The sequence below is a fragment of the Cynoglossus semilaevis genome, chromosome 8, assembly GCF_000523025.1.
Source record: "Cynoglossus semilaevis isolate Cse_v1.0 chromosome 8, Cse_v1.0, whole genome shotgun sequence".
Lineage (NCBI taxonomy): Eukaryota > Metazoa > Chordata > Actinopteri > Pleuronectiformes > Cynoglossidae > Cynoglossus > Cynoglossus semilaevis.
This window is the reverse complement of record NC_024314.1, coordinates 25,041,446-25,057,821: the sequence shown is the minus strand read 5'-3', so window position 1 is coordinate 25,057,821 and position 16,376 is coordinate 25,041,446. Positions and strand designations below refer to the sequence as shown.

Sequence of the window (16,376 nt, the reverse complement as noted above, 5' to 3'; positions counted from 1 at the left end):
ACAGAAAATAATTGAGAACCACTGCTGCAAAGGAACATATATAAAGTTCTTGAGAAATTTGATGGAATCATCTAACGCACATTCAGCAGCAGTTTCCACCATTTGATTTCCCCTGGTTACATCTTTTTTTTTCCGCCCAGTTTCATACCCTGTATATGATGATGACACTAATTTATAATTTTTTATCCCAACTGAAGGACAACTGCTGATGAAGTAGAAGATAATTCTCACCACCAGGTTCCTGTAAGTACGAACTTATCGCTGTCAGAAACACCAACAAACAGATGTTCGTCTTGAGTTTTCTTCATTCTTTTCGTTGTTTGACAAAGAGGGAAGGAAAAGGAAGCTAACTTTATGGTAAATTATTTATTCTTTCTGTGTTTTCAGCCCTGTCATCTGTAGTGTTTTTCTGTCTCTCATGCGTTTCTCGATTTTATTTATTCTTTTTTAAGTCTCGGAGATTGACAGGAAAACTGGAGTCGAATTGCTCGTTTGTGCCTTTCATTCTCGGTAAATAAAGCTGAGTATGATGCCACTGATGTTGTGACTGAAATATGTTCAATATCAATTCTCCAACCCTTTTAGTTTTATAAGTGATTCTAAAGTGGATTACGGAACAATGTATTTGAGATATACTCTCATTCTAAGGCGGTGTAACCAGCTCTTCTGGAAACTTCTTTGTACCGGGGTTATATTCATATTTTCTCTCACATCCAGCCCATACCTTGAACTCGTTCTCCTTGTCTTTGGTGCCCTTGTGAAAGGGTCGGTCGTATCTGAACCTCCAGATGTGATTGAACTTGTAGAAGCTTTTGATGTTGTCTGGCACTCCGTCTCTCTGCAGCACATCCTGACTCTCTGGGATCGGCGTCACGGCGTAGATCTGCAGGTCTGGAGGCACCGGGAGTTAAGGAAGGAAAAAAGCCAACGGGGGAGGAAGAGAGAGAGAGAGAGAGAGAGAGAGAGAGAGTGACACGGAAAAGCACTAGAGACAGAAATGGACGGCAATTCTCCAATGACTTAAAAGAACAGGGTGACTCCTGGGAAGCAATTATACACACACACAGAGGAAGAGGAGCAGTCTCACAGGAAGGCTCTGTGTGTGTGTCTGTGTGAACACTCTAAGGTCATCTTTTTTTTTTTTCTTGTAAAATACTTTTTGTGCTAAGTCACATGTGCCAAACCCAAGGTCCTTGGGCCAAATCTGGCCCATCATGTTATTTTTTGCGGCCCACCGGAGCGGCACATTTGTACGGTTTTCTTAGGGTCTGTACTGATGTGAACTGATTAGGGGTTAAACGCAATGGTCAACTTCTGTGTGTTTGCAACAAATGCATGATGGGTAACTCACGAATTTACTTCTCTAAATCCAATCCTAATCAAATGGACTACATTTTTATTTTGTGACATATCCTACAGCTTATAACAATATTCTCATTTTGCTTGAAATTATTATTTTAAATTTCATTTTATATTTATTTTAATGTAGAAAACATCTGTGGTTTGACACCACTGGGTTTTTTTTTTCAGCCTGAGTCAAAGCAAAGACACAGTGAATATAAATGTCTTCGTATTTGCCACAAGATCGGTGAGCAATCTGAGGCAGCGGTGAGCAGATGCACGCAGACACGTGTCGGCCAATCACAAACAGACGCAGTGAAAAGCACAAACAGAGGAACCTAAACATTCCTTTCATATCCAGCTCGTCAAGTCAGCGAGCGTCTGCGTTTCCCCCCTCTCTCTGTTTTCCCTCTTCTTGTCCTCCTATATAGGCCAACAGTTGTCCCATTCATTAGTGTGAATAATTAAAGACACTGTATGCACGGAGTTGAGTACTGCACAGGAGGAGAGAGAGAGAAATAAAAAACCATAAATATGATTTTACATACTGTAGTTCTTCCTGTGAGGCACCCACTTGATTTATGGGTAAACAAGATGTGGGTTTGTTTAAAAATAAGCACAGAGATCGCAGCCATTCATTAACGTGCCATTGATGCTGCACTTTTACATTTATAACGTAGATGATGATCGGTGTGAGTCTGTGCAGCAGAACGGTAACAGATTGAAAGGTAAATTACAACAAAACTATAACTGAACTGTTAATACTGCTTTCAGGCTCTAGAGGTCACCCTGAGAGCCAGGTTTAATCTATAGCGATCACTCACTCTACAGACAGGGTGACTGACTGTGATCTCCCATCATCCCCCTCACCTCTACTGTCCACCTCCAGGACCCTGAGGTAAAAATCAAGGTCGACTCCCTTCCAACCCTACATCACTACCACCACCACCACCACCAGCACCACCACCACCAGCACCACCACCAGCAGCACCACCAGCACTACCACCCGGCCCATGATATACTGTAACTAACATAACATTAAGGTCAGTCCATATTCACAGTCTTTGTCTCTACTACAGCTGATACGTGAGTTCAAAGGGATGTGAAAAATGAACCGTGGTTTTTTTTTTGGTTTTTTTGTGTGAATATTGTTAAGGCATTTTTAACCAAAGGCAGAATGACGCCCACTGAACATCCAATAATTCCACAATCCACCCACTTTGATCCAACACACTGTTGGTACTCATGCATTTGCACACACTGTTGAAGAAACATTTTGGTTTCACTGCAGAGTCTTGTTTTTCATAAATTAATTCCATCATCACCTGCTGATATTTATTACTTCACAGAAACATAGGGTTTTGACATTTTTAGGAAAGTCGGAATCAGGATTAATCCCATGATTAAGCGATGGACTGACACACCTACCACTGCCCAGCGAGTGGCCTCAGTGCCGCCCGCTGTGACCCCAAAAGGTAAATAACCAGTAAGAAACGGATGAATGATTCATCCTCATTTATGGTGATTAATCAACAGCTAGCATGTAATTAATCATATGTCTAACATATTTGTTTTATAATTGTATTTTATGACAAATATTTTTCTATTTGTCAATGTAGTTATAAATAATAAATAAAAGATATAAATACTGATTTTGACTGAATGATATAAAAGTTAACAGTCAAATAAGTTAAAGGTAAATGTGGTGTGTGTGGGGGCAATGACTGAGAGAGAGAGAGAGAGAGAGAGAGAGAGAGAGAGAGAGAGAGTGAGAGACTGTAAAATGGGCCTTTGTTAATGGAAAACAAAGTCAAGAACGAAATCAATGCATCATTACAGGAAATTGTGTTCATATGAACACAAATCAGGCTGTGAATGGAAATGTAAGTGTGTGTGTGTGTGTGTTTGTACAAACTGTGATGATTTTTTTTTCCGCCCAAATTCTACCAGAGTCTAATTCCTTGAATGTGCTTTCCCACTTGGCCAATAAAACTGATTCTGATTCTGCTGCATCTGCTCAGCCATGCACACACACACACACACACTGTGACTTCCCAGTGGTTGAGGATACACTGTGCATCAGCCTGGTATATGGTCTGATCTGGCAGGTTGACGTGCTGCATGGCGATGGCGTGGGGGAACTCGTTCAACATCCGCTGCTGGAACGCTTCGAGCCTCTCATAGTCATGGCCGCGGCACACAAACTCCTTATTCTGCAGAGGAGGAGGAGGAGGAGGAGGAGGAGGAAGAGGAAGAGAGAGGAAGAGGATGAAAGAAAGAGAGGAGGAGGCGGCAGAAGGAGGAAGAGAGAGGAAGAGGATGAAAGAGAGAGAGGAGGAGGCAGAAAAAGACAGCGTGGGGTTAGTTTGACATCTAGTGGAGGCGCGCTGTAACTGCAGCCTCGTTCGCAAACTCCACCAAGGACAGTCAGAGTCTGTTACATCATTAGACGGCAGTGAGTGTAAGAGCAGCTGAATGTCACCTCCGTGGAGGAGTCTTATATAAGGGAAGCTGTTACTTCATGCAGGCCTGTATACGTCGCCACAGACGGCCAAATTAATATTGAGTTCTGCTCGGCACTCGCGTCGCACTATGGGCATTATGGGGGAAGTCATTTACCCGTAGGAAGAAGGGAAACTTTTTCCCATAAAAACCGACGCGGAAGAACTCGGGTTCCAGTCTCTGCTGGTCCATGATCTTGTCATAGAGGGAGGCTTCTGTCATCTGGAAGAGACAGGATAATTAGTTAGACATTTACGTTTGTTTAAAAAAGGAATATTTATCCTGCTAGCACGTAGCTTCCTTTTGGAGCGACTTACCCGCATCTTGCTCAAATTCCTGTAGTCGTAGTAGGATTCGTACTGATCGGCCAGCTCTCTGCACAGGATGATGCCGTTCTCCCAGCACTGAAGATACAAACACACACATATACAGTCAACAACAACAACAACAACAACAACAACAACAACAACAAAAAATCAATATTAAAAAAAATCTACAACCAACACATCGTACGCAAATCCATTTACAGCTCTTTTCTGGGCTGTTGTACTACATTATATCCACTAGATAGCAGTGGAGAGTTCACAATGTGGGGAATGATTGATAGAACCTTTCTCTGCAGGTACAGTCACAGGACCTGGCTGTGTCGCTAATTAAAAGATAGACTGTCCTTCTTCGACGCCTGCTGTTCCCGCTCGGCAGCATCGGCAGATGGTAACGCTCATGAACGCGAAGAAATATTGGACGATGAGTAACGAGGGCCACAGGGATTTTAATGATTCCAGAGATGTGATATTTCATCAGAGATGATGATCACGTTTTTTTTTATGGAGCTGTGAATGTATTTTGAAGGTCCATGAATGCATTTTACCCTCAAGAGAGTAAAACAACGCAAAGGTAGAAAAGGGATATATTCCTGAAAAACGATGCTTCTTCCTGGATCTTCTTGATGAATCCGCTCCATGTCATTGCCAACACCTTCAGCCACGGTATATCTCTAAGGGAATGTCACTGGATGCTGCAGGATGATAAGGATCCTGCTTCATTTAGCCTGCGGTTCGTGTTTTATCTGATTGGGAAAAAAAAGTTGCCGAAGTCCCTCCCCCTCCAACTCCCCCGAGCTGCAAAATTAAATGCGTGACTGTGCAAAATTTAAACTATACATAACATGTATGGTAACGGGATGGCACTGCTTCACGTCGACCATCCTCAGTCTGGATGGAGACATTTACCCTTACTTGAAAGGATATTTGTCCAGAGGTTTTCCAGGACATTTTCAGCTGCTACAGCACTAGTACAGTACAGGGACAGTATCAGGTCTTACACTAGTACTGTCCTTCAGGGGTCAACAACTATATTTGTCAAAGGGTCAGAATTTTTCTCAAATAAATAAAATAAAATAAAAATCACATTTACGCCTAACGTTATTATTTGATCTTTATTTTGGAATCCAGTCAAAGGCTGGATCCGGTGGTTGGATGGGCCGGATTCGGCCCACGGGCCACCAGTTGATGATCACCGCTGTGTTTCTTGGAAATAAATCTGCACTCACTCACTACGCAGCGGAAGCAACAAATGTTTCCCTGCCGGATATATTAAAAAAAAAAGGTGTGTGCCGGTGCTCACCTTGCCCCTGTCGAAGTTCTGGACGATGGTGTGATGGAGGAACTCCTTTCTCTGCCACTCGCTCTGCATGGGGTAGTTGAGGAACTCCCTCAGCGGCCGGTCGGACCACTCCAACAGCTCGTCGTACAGCAGCAGAGTGTACGACGCCTCTGCGACAAACACACAACGAAGGCCTTAAAGTCACGTCACACCGGGGTAGGACTGAAGTTGTTCCTTAAATAACTGACTCAGTCGGGAATAGGAATGTTGAAAAAAAAAAAAAAAAAGGGGTCGCACTTCATTCTCACCTGTGTAGTTTTGTGCTTTCAAGTGCAGGTCGTACAGTTTGTGAATGTAGCGGATGTACATCTCCTCTTTGTTCAGCTCGGTTTTGTAGAAGTTCTGAGAGAGAAAGGAGACGTTAGAAAAGTTATTCAAAACAATACATATATATTTATATATATATATGTATGTTTAGGTTTTATTTTCAAAGTCACTCCATGGTATACACTGCCACAAGTTGGCAGAATTCTCACTAAAATACTAAAAACAATGCTAACAATTGACGTCAAGTTAACTATTAACTATAAAGCTCTGGATTTTCAACTGTTCATGTACTGCTCATTTACACCAGCAGTGAAATTAGTAAATATATATTGCATAAAGAAAGTATCTACATAATAATGATATAAAAAAATACAATAAAAATTATATTTATAAAAAAAAGTTTGATGTAAAAAATGACATTAACTTGACCTGGTAAAAAAAATTAAAAAATAAATAAATAAGCTTCAGTGAAATTGTTTGGCTGCGATTAATTTAAGAATGAACCACTGGATGGCAGTAATGCGCCTCAGATAACCCATGGAGGGTAGAGCCGACAGAGGGCAGGAGATCAAAATAGTTGCTCCTTAAACAGGCGAGTAAAAGTGGTTTTTATTTCCCCATAAAGAGGTTAAAGAATAGTTGAGTGATAAACATTGTTGTAAAATTTTTAACGCTTTTTTGTCACTTGTTTTGACTGAGTAAGAAGTAAAAAGATTAGATTCATACACAGAGCAACTCCTAAGACCTGTACTGAAGAAAGAAGACAGACACAAACACTGTAGTAGCTGCTGCTCACCAGTAGGCTGACAGTACATCCGATCTTCTTGCCATCCACTTCTCCCAGCTTCATACAGTCCCTGAGATGTAGCAGTAAAAGAAGTGAGAATATGTCACAGTAAAAGTAAAAAAAACAGAGGTCTGATGATGTGTTTCTACCTGTAGTCCAACAGTCTCTCCATCAGGCGGGTGACGGTGGCGATCAGAGAGATGCCGCTCTCCCTCCACGTCTCCCTCTCAATCTTTTTCAGCAGACTGGAGGACGAAATGAAGAAGACACAGAGACAGACGCAGACGTGAGGACCAAAAACCAACACAACGTACAATCGAGAAAATGGCGGAAGGAGATGTGACTGGAAAAAATATTTAAAAAAAAAAAAAGATTAAAAAAAAAAAGTAAAAAGGCACCAAAAAGAGAAGCAGGCGAAGCGAAAAAAAAATAAAAAATCCAGTCACACCTATGCTTTTTAGCCTTTCCTTAAAAAGACACTTAAAATTAGATATTAGCTCATTTTAAATTAAACAACTGCTTGTCAGTCTAATTAAAACTAGCAGAGAACACCAACAATGACCTTCACACAGACGACACTGAGAAAACAGAGAGGAGAGCGTCTTACCTAGGGTAGGGACCAAACAGAGGAATTCTACTCCAGGCGGGAAGCATAGGCGGAATAAATTAATATTAATAAGATTAATATCAGCACACACACTCACACAGGTTTCTACTGGGGTTAGTAGAGTTAGTAAGAAGTACATCCATTATTAAAATCATATATTTTTTTTTTAGTGTCAAACAGGGCTATGAATCAATAATGCATTTAGATAAGGAAACATGAGCAGCCTTATGGTGAATAATTACATCCTACTGTGGAGTTCACACCAGGCATTAGTAAAGGTTAAAACCCACTAACTAACAGCTTTTCACTAGTGGAGAAAAATGACTATGAAAGACACAGAGGCCTGGACAGGAGATGAGTTACTGTGACCACAGTGGTGACACATTCACTGTCCGCATGGATCATTTCAATGTCACAACAGCTCAGATGGTCACTTGAAATGTCCTGTTCTGGGGTTTTTTTTTACATTGGACAATAAGCAACAAGACACAACACACACAGACACTGACACACACACACACCTGCTGGCAATAGCAAGTACGACTGAAAACAGAGGGAGAAGCAGAAAAACAAACAAACAAACAAAAAAACACAAGGAGTAGGTGGACATGGAGGAGCCGTGAAGGAGGTGAAAGGTGAAAGTGGTGACTCTGGTTGGATAGCGGTTAGCACTGAGTTAGCTTCTTCAAGTTAAATATTAAACAACACCTTCACACAAAAAAATAATCAATTCATATGTATATAAAGCCTGACACTTTAACACAGTCATTTTGATTATGCATTATAATTATTATTATTATTTCATTGCACCTTCGGTTGCCTAGTTTCGGGCACACCAGTAACACTGATGCACAGACTCCATTAGGTGGCAGTATTGGACCTAAGGTCTAGGTCGCAGCCAGAAAAAGATGCGAAGGCATTAAGTTACATTAGCGAAGAAAAAAAAAATTGGTGAACAGTGATGGACGATGAGGCGACTTTATTTGGCTCGCTAGCTGAGCTGCTTAGCTGCTAGGCTAACATTAGCTACAACAGTCACTACTACACTGTGTTGAGATGCTGAATACAATGGCTGTAATTGCACAGTGAGTTTGCAGTAATCTGTAAACGGAAAATATCAACGCTCCCTATTCATATTCAATTGATTATTTTCGTATTTAGTATATAGTTTTCACAAGAAATATCAACGCTCCCTATTCATATTCATTTGATTATTTTTATAAAATCCACAAGTTTCACAAATTATAAATTATGTTTATCAGCAGCTAACATCTTTAGTCGCATCAGTTCAAGAATGAAAAGGCGTGTGAGACGTGACCCACACAAACATTAATCTGATGAGCTCTTGTGGAACACATCATTATATCTCTGGACTGGCGTACACAGGTCATTTGTCAGTCACTGCATGTGTGACGCTATCCCGGGTCAGCCCACTGTTAAAGGCCACTGCAGTAATTGTTATCATTTTCATTTTAGTTGAGTCATGTACCGGCTCCAGCGGCCAGACTGTCACAACATCCTGGCATTTGACCCCATAAATCCTCCTGAATGTGGAGTAAATGAGCAAACACGCCGCTCTTCTCATCACTCACATGCTGTTGAACAGCTCCCTGTACGTCTCGTCACCTTTGCCCTCGGACATCAGGCTGTCCAGTTTGTCGATCAGCTTCGCCTCCACCTGTCAGGGCAAAAAACAAAAACATGAATCCTGGTAGAAGCTCAGAAGGGAGCGGCAGCGCACGATCAAACAAATATGTCACAAAAAAGGTGTTTGTAAAGAAATATAATGACCTTCTTATTGTGAAACTGTAGTCTGTTTAGTTGAACATTAAGTTGATATACTCACAGGAATTGAAGAAAGATACACACAACTATTTTCTCTTTTTTTAATTTTATAGCCATCTGCTGCCACCTAGTGGTTGACTACTTAACTGTTCTGTCTGTAAATATCGCATATTCTTTTTTTTTTATTTTTATTTGCCTCTTTTAACAAAGTTAAACCAACAAAAGCATGTTTTGTTCCAACATCTGCACCTGTTTGAAATTGCCACTTCGTCTTTGCTCCCAGTCCATCATGTCATGGAAGATTGGGATCATGACATTCCTCAAATCGGGCTGCGGCACCAGGGTCACCTCCAGGAATGGACCAATCATGGTCGGGATAAAGTTCAGCTTGTGTTCTCCTGATGGAAGGACAGAGGTTAGCAGCGGAGCTAAGCTCCCATTGAAAACCTTAATAAACGCATTGTTGCTGTTGGAGGGGATTTGTCAACCGGGGCAGAAGTCGTTGACTTCATTTCTTCCAAAGTAAGAGCTCAGAAAGTAACTTTAACTAGTTTGTCTTTTTTTTAAAAAATAAATAAATAAAACATCTCGATTTTGTGATTCTATTCTGAATAATTATAAAATATGTCATCAGTCTGTTACCATGGTGATTCTTCATGTTTGAAGCTCTTTCAGCATTTTTTTTATAAATATTGAATTATTTTTTACTTGAATTGATGACGACGGTGCATCACACAAACTGTCAATCAAATGCAATTTGATATCATATAATTATATATACTTTTAGATTCATACCTAAGTTCTGCCACATGCTGAAGATCTCACAGCCCATCATCACCCTCATGTCTCCATATCTGCATAGCAACAAAGGGATTAGAAATGAGCACGTCAGGTTCATTAGAGGAGCTTCTTTACACACATGGTAATACATGTGTGTGTGTGTGTGTGTGTGTGTGTTACTTTTCCAGTATCTTCTTCCTCTTGGAGGGAGAGAAGGACTCCAGTTGTAGGCAGGGTTGGTTGATGAAGATTACAGACAGACAGAAGTACGAGTCCCACACCTTAGAATAGATTTAAAAAAAAATACATTCATCAATTCATTAATCAACCACAAATACATTTTAACTGGTTCCAGCTCCATAACAACATGTAACGGTGTAACTGTACGATGTCAGTAAAAGTACTCACCTTGTAGTCGAAGCTGTCACTGAGGAAGTTTTTCCTCAGGGCGTCGGAGAGGTAGAGGACCGTGGTGATGATGACACTACGAGAACGAGGGAGCAGGAGAAAAAAGAGAGAGAGGTCACGTCTCCTCTGGACCTTCAACATTTGGAACATCTCTGAAAGCTTCTTCTATGATAATCAAGGTCCACGAAAAAAATTGAAAAAGTAAAGAAGATTTCATTTCTAAATAAATACATTTGACTGACAAAAAAAATTCTTTATTTAAGTTACTATTGACAATCTTTCAGAAGAAGAGGATAGCCCAAACATGGGCAAACTAAGGCCCGGGGGCCGGATGTGGCCCGTTCAGCTTTTTAATCTGGGACACCAAACTTTTCCAGATTACATAATTTATTTATATTATCATTATTCTTCTGCTTTTCCCCTGCAATATCCACATTGCCTCAATAGATGGCGTAGAAAATGGTAAAATAATTATGCATGACTTTTACACCCACTTATATGATTTTATATTTGTGTGTGTAAACATATACAAACATATATATTTACACATATGCACACACATGTGTATATACATATATACATTTAAATCACTATATATATACACATATATGTATATATTTATATTACATACATATATGTACATTAGTAAAAACACAAAAAATTCATGACACAGTAGTACTACAGTATATCTGTCTTATGTGGCAGATCAGTGAATTAGCCTTGAAATTACTCTTATTTTCACTGCGACCACTACATTATTTTTTTGCGTGCTTCTAGAAAGTGTTTGTGTAACTATGTGCTGTTTCCTTGAACGGTGTAGAAAGCTACACTGCCAGGACTATAGACAGATATCACCTTGAACAATGTGCTTTTAAAAAGAATAATAACAACTCTTTGCTCTGCAGACGAAACACACAGCAGTCCCTGGTTGGATTGATTGTATTGATTTTCTTCGTTCCATATTCCCTCCTCTGTGTGTTCCTCCCTCCCTCCCCGCCTTCCTTCCTGTGTGTGATCTTACTTGTTGGTGACCAACCGCATCACAGTCCAGTCTTTGGGAAACATTTCTGGTCGAATCAGGATCCTGAAGACAGTGAAGATCTGAAGAAGGAAGTCCTGGAACAAACGAAGCAGAACAAACTCTGGGAACTGCACTTCCTCTCTCCGTGGTGCTGAAAAGTCTTCGACTCTTGTGGATGACATTTACAGCAGCTGTGTCGTATGTGAGGACTTGAACTATGAATCTGAGTAGGACTTCTGTGTCTACACACAAAACCAGACGTGTTTAGAAATAAAGAGTTTGGTGTAAAATGGCATAAAATAAAGATTAATAATATAATAATAAAACTTTAAATTATGTGTTAAAATAAAGTTACGCTGAAACTCTAAAATAAAGATTAATAATATAATAATACAAATGTAAATTATGTGAAGTTAAAATAAAGTTACTCTGAAACTTTGAAAGACTTTTTTGTTTTGTTTTCAGAGACGACACAATTCAGACATCGTTGGAACTCGAAGTCCTCCAACATTAGAACGCAAATTATTGGTAAATTATTACAGACTCTTTCTTGTGTTTTCAGTGGGTGTACGAACGCTATGAACTGAATATAAACTGAATGACTAAATATTTAAAATGTTCTCCAACTCCGTGACTACTGCACAAAAAAGCAGTTAAACTCAGATAAAGTAGCCGAGGAGGAGAGAAACGGTAAAAACGTACCACATGGAGTGGAAGTTTACTTTTTTTATTTGCATTTTAATTCACTTGAAAGTGTGGAAACTGCACCACTCTCAGGGGAGAGAGGGAGAGAGAGAGACAGGTGTGGGTGGAGGTCTCACCCTCAGGTCGTCTTTGTTGCTGAATCCCTGCAGCAGCTGCTGGTAGTGTCTGTCACTCATCTGTCGCAGCAGTGCCAACAAACAAGCCACAAACTCTCCCTGGCATGAAGAAAAAAAAAAGAAAAAGTTTGTCATAATTTGTGCTTAGAAACCGTTTCCAAAAAATAATTTTCTGAATGTGTCGAAATAGATTTAAACTGAAAGCAGACGGAGTGGAGACGCTGCAGTGGGACCAGGACAAACAAATGGATGTATGGCATCACAGAAAGAAAAAAAAAACAATTGTGGAAATAATTCTAGGGTAAAGAATTATTTCCTTGAATCTATATCAAAAATCTTTGTCGGAAACATCAGCTGTACAAAGGCATGAGAGGAGGTTTGGTACATGTGGGACATTTACCCCTCGTTGGGTCTTAATCACCACACACTGATCACGGCGCTGATCTCATCATTAACCCCTCGCCTCCCACGCTGCGTTGCATTAAACATCATTACTGTTGCAATTAATGTTAATAATGTCAGTGAAATTATAATCACTACAGGAGCAGCAGCTCAATTAAAAAAAAAAAAAAAAAAAAACCTTAATTACTCATGTTCATTTTTGCCTGGTCCCAAAACAATTTACACACTGATGCAGACGGAGACAGAGACGGAGACACAGTGTCCGTGTTGACACTGTCACAGCAGCGCACGTACGGTGACGTCCTGGTACTGAAGTCTCATGGACGGCCCAGTGGACGGGGGCCGGTTGCTAATCTCCAGGATGGTCCTCAGGAGAACTCCCAGCAGGCTCTCCACGATGAGCTCCACCTCCTCTGACACCACGGGCTCCTGCAGCGCGGAGAGAAAACACACACACACAGAAGTACCCAATGAAAAACACTTTACAAAAGAAGAGGAGAGAGAAACTCTGATGCTAATCCAACACGTCACAGTGATCGGTGTGATTCCAGCCATGCCCCCCCCCCCTAAAAAAAAGTGATTTTTTTTTGCACAGAACTCGACTCATTTGAATATTATTTAAACGGTAGCGTTGAATCAAGATTGACAGTCGGTGTCACAAGGACGCAAAGAGGAAGCAGCAAATAAAGGTTAAAAGCAAGGAGTGAAGGAGAGCCAAGGATGAACTAGTTTGTGTCTGTGTCTGTGTGTGTGTGTGTGTGTGTCTTCCAGTCTGCACTGCTGCCAAGACAGGCAGGTCTTGGACAGAGCGATAATGAGAAGGAGCTTCAGACTGGCACAATGGCTGCTGCTGCTGTCAGTTTCCTTTACGTGTGGTGCCACTCACACTGTGTGTGTCTGTGTGTGTGTGTGTGTGTGCACAGTGCAAGCGAGGATTCCCATGCTGCTGCTGCTGCCAGACACACACACACACACACGTATACACACACACAGTCTGGTTTTTGTGACTTATGACCAGGTGGGTAAAAATGAGGGTCAAGATTTGACCGGCGGCCGTTAAATCAATGTTTGGGTGAAATAAATACAACGTGTAAAACTAAACCTTCAAAGAAAAGGTGGCACATTTTGAAGTCTATCGCCATCTGGTGACACTAACTGAACTTACACTCACTTCATTTTCAACGCATGAACAGCCACACACATCACGCCCAGATCCAGGCTGACTGCCATCTTTAACAATAGCCCGACTAAATTGATGAGTCTCATTACACATTGGCACGGCAGGCCAGTGTCCCTGGTACCAGAACTCATTGACTGTCCACGTGCAACAGAACAATCTGTCATTGCCAAACACTGACAGGGAAATACTGCTTTAGGGGAAAAAAAGAAAAAAAAAAACATCCTCGAACTTCCTCGAAAGTTTGTTTTGCGGCTGAAGAACTCAATCCACTCCTGGTGTAAACACAGTTGGTACAACATTTAAACACGTCCCTTTTTTTTTTTTTTTGTAACTCCTGGGAACCAGCACTTCATTACTTTCTAGCTCAGAGTCAGACAGAATTGATATGCACTTCATTTCTGTGTGTGCCTGAGATACGCCGGTTAATTAGTCAAGCACTGAAGGTGGCGCTGCAAGGACTTTGGACTTATTAAATGATGGAGAAAAGCAGGATTACTGCTTTGCTCTGTTTTTTTATGTTTTTGTGAAAGCTGAAAGGACCCCTCCCCCTCTTCCCTCCTCCTCTCCTCCCCTCCTCCCCCTTTAAGCTGTTTTAATCTGCTTATCTGAGTCACTGCCAAAACATACTGTATAATTTCCCTTTAAAAGGCCCAGACATGCAGGTGATCTGCTGTGAATACTTACAGGCGTGCCGTTCTCCTCCTTCTTAATGAGGGACAACATGCTGGTGAGAATGCGGGCGCACATGACCTGGTCTCTCTGCTCCTGCATGTGGGCCTGCAGGACACGCAGGATGACCGGCAACAGGATGCACCGGGATTCTGCAACGCAGACGCAGGGAAAAAAAAGAGATGAGACGCAGTTTGGTTTTTACCTCCGTTGCCTCGGATTCTAACGAGTTTGGTTTTTACCTCCGTTGCCTCGGGTTCTAACGTGTCCAATCTGTCCTTTGCATCAAAACATGTTTTGCCAGAGACATTAGTCTCACGACATGCGGTCTTTAGCCTGGGAGCCCGGGTGAAAACAAAGCAAACAACAACAATTTGTGGCGGTGCGGGTGCACAGACCTTATTAGAAGCAATTTAGCAACATGAAGATTGCTCAACTGTGGGGTGACGATTAGCCTAAATGAAGGCACATCAGTAGAATACGTGAACAGCTAATGGTCTGTTTGTAAGAGCAAACACATTTTAATGAATTAATTTAAAAAAAAAAAATATTTTGCCATCCCCATGCCTCAACTGTCGCTGTGCATCTACAAGTACTTCAAAGTATCCACAAGCCCTCTGTAGGTGTGTAGTTTATTGTAGTATTTGCACACACATATATATATATATATATCTACCTGGGTTAATGTAAAGCTGGCATTCCACCGTTTTGGCAATGCACTGCAGTTTGACGGCCTCCAGGGGGCAGTCAGCGTGCACAGTGGTGGGCAGGCTGCCCAGCATCTCCCTGACAAACCCGGCCACCTCTCGGACGGTGAAGATTTTCAGCAGTTCGTTGTAAACCGCAGGAAACGTCCGCAGGAACACCGCCTGGACACAAGAGGGAGTCATACTGTAGATCAACATACAGGAATGTTCTCAGAAAAAACGCCAACTCCACGACCACCAAAGGGGGCGCAGTCCTAATGTTTGTCACCAATTTGTTCCCTTCATATTGTGTATAAATGTTTTCCCATTAATTATTAAATTAAAAAAAAATAATGTGATGATCAACAATGTGATGATCAACAATGACGGACAGATGGCAGAAAACAACAACTGCGTGAATCAATAACTTCTTTTGATGCTAAAGATCTGTTTTTTTGATCGACTAAAATTCACTAAAATTGGTGTTAATTCAATGACGCATTGCATTTTCTGCTAAATTTACCATTTGTAGCCAAGGACATTTTTTTATTTTGTTATTTTGGCTTATTTGAGGCTAAATGTACGTATCGTGAAGCTACACTACAAGCTAACGTTGTTCTGATCTGTGATCTATCGGCTAATTTATTTACCACAAGAAGTAGTCGTCTGCTCTAACACAATGTTGATGTGTATTTAGTTGTTGTAAACAACAGGGTTTAAGCTTTTCTACAGGATATAGATGAACAGGAATTAGCATTAGCCTAATGCTACATCGTTGTCTTAAAGCGACAGTTTAGTCCATAAAAGTTTTAGGTTTTGCAGACCAGAAAAGATATAATAACGAAAGTAAATGTAAAATAAAATCTAATTTTAAATGGTTACAGGTGGCGCTTTGGCCCAGAGGCAATGTCTCTGTCATTGGTGTGGAACTCCAGGGTTCACCTCCTGGGCAAGTTCAAATCCCGGTTAGGGCGGTTGGTACCTTCCAGTGGACTCACCACCCGCAGGAAGGTTTGGTACGGTGCAATGTGATTTGGGTGGCGACTGCTGCCCCCGCGACCCGGTAACGGATAAGCGGATGAAAATGGATGGATGGATGGATAAATGGTTACAGAGTTTAATAGAAAAATTAAAACATAAATCAATAAAAAGATGACTCTTTTAAGTTTGGTTAAAACAAAGGCAATGCAAATAGGAAAGTAAAGATGTAAAGACAGAACTCAACCACAACTGATGAATGTTGAAAATTGTTCCGTGGAAGCGATGGCTCAAATGAATTTCCTCTATTTAAAAATCACAGACCTGAATCACAGATCTGAATCACAGATCTGAATCACAGATCTGAATGGAGCTGTGTGTGTAATTATCGTTATCCTCGGCGCCTTTAGCTTGTTTGTTTGTTTGGGTTTTATTTTGAAATCATTACCGACCCGTCCCACCCCCCCTCCACCCGCC

At 41.1% G+C, this 16,376-nt stretch overlaps 1 protein-coding gene across 1 annotated transcript in view; it reads right to left on the bottom strand.

Annotated features, from left to right (window-relative positions):
• The window catches only part of dock4b (dedicator of cytokinesis 4b), a 133,733-nt gene that overhangs the window by 39,333 nt on the left and 78,024 nt on the right, over positions 1-16,376 (bottom strand). The window contains exons 23-40 of the mRNA XM_017034035.2: positions 14,912-15,104; positions 14,251-14,387; positions 12,681-12,815; positions 11,985-12,083; positions 11,164-11,258; positions 10,143-10,218; positions 9,915-10,015; positions 9,750-9,808; positions 9,204-9,352; positions 8,762-8,847; positions 6,712-6,807; positions 6,572-6,632; positions 5,757-5,850; positions 5,470-5,618; positions 4,161-4,247; positions 3,961-4,065; positions 3,413-3,554; positions 725-891 (exon numbers count right to left, since the gene is read on the bottom strand). Coding sequence (XP_016889524.1) covers positions 725-891; positions 3,413-3,554; positions 3,961-4,065; positions 4,161-4,247; positions 5,470-5,618; positions 5,757-5,850; positions 6,572-6,632; positions 6,712-6,807; positions 8,762-8,847; positions 9,204-9,352; positions 9,750-9,808; positions 9,915-10,015; positions 10,143-10,218; positions 11,164-11,258; positions 11,985-12,083; positions 12,681-12,815; positions 14,251-14,387; positions 14,912-15,104 — 2,031 coding nt within the window. The remainder of the gene's footprint in view (positions 1-724; positions 892-3,412; positions 3,555-3,960; positions 4,066-4,160; positions 4,248-5,469; positions 5,619-5,756; positions 5,851-6,571; positions 6,633-6,711; positions 6,808-8,761; positions 8,848-9,203; positions 9,353-9,749; positions 9,809-9,914; positions 10,016-10,142; positions 10,219-11,163; positions 11,259-11,984; positions 12,084-12,680; positions 12,816-14,250; positions 14,388-14,911; positions 15,105-16,376) is intronic.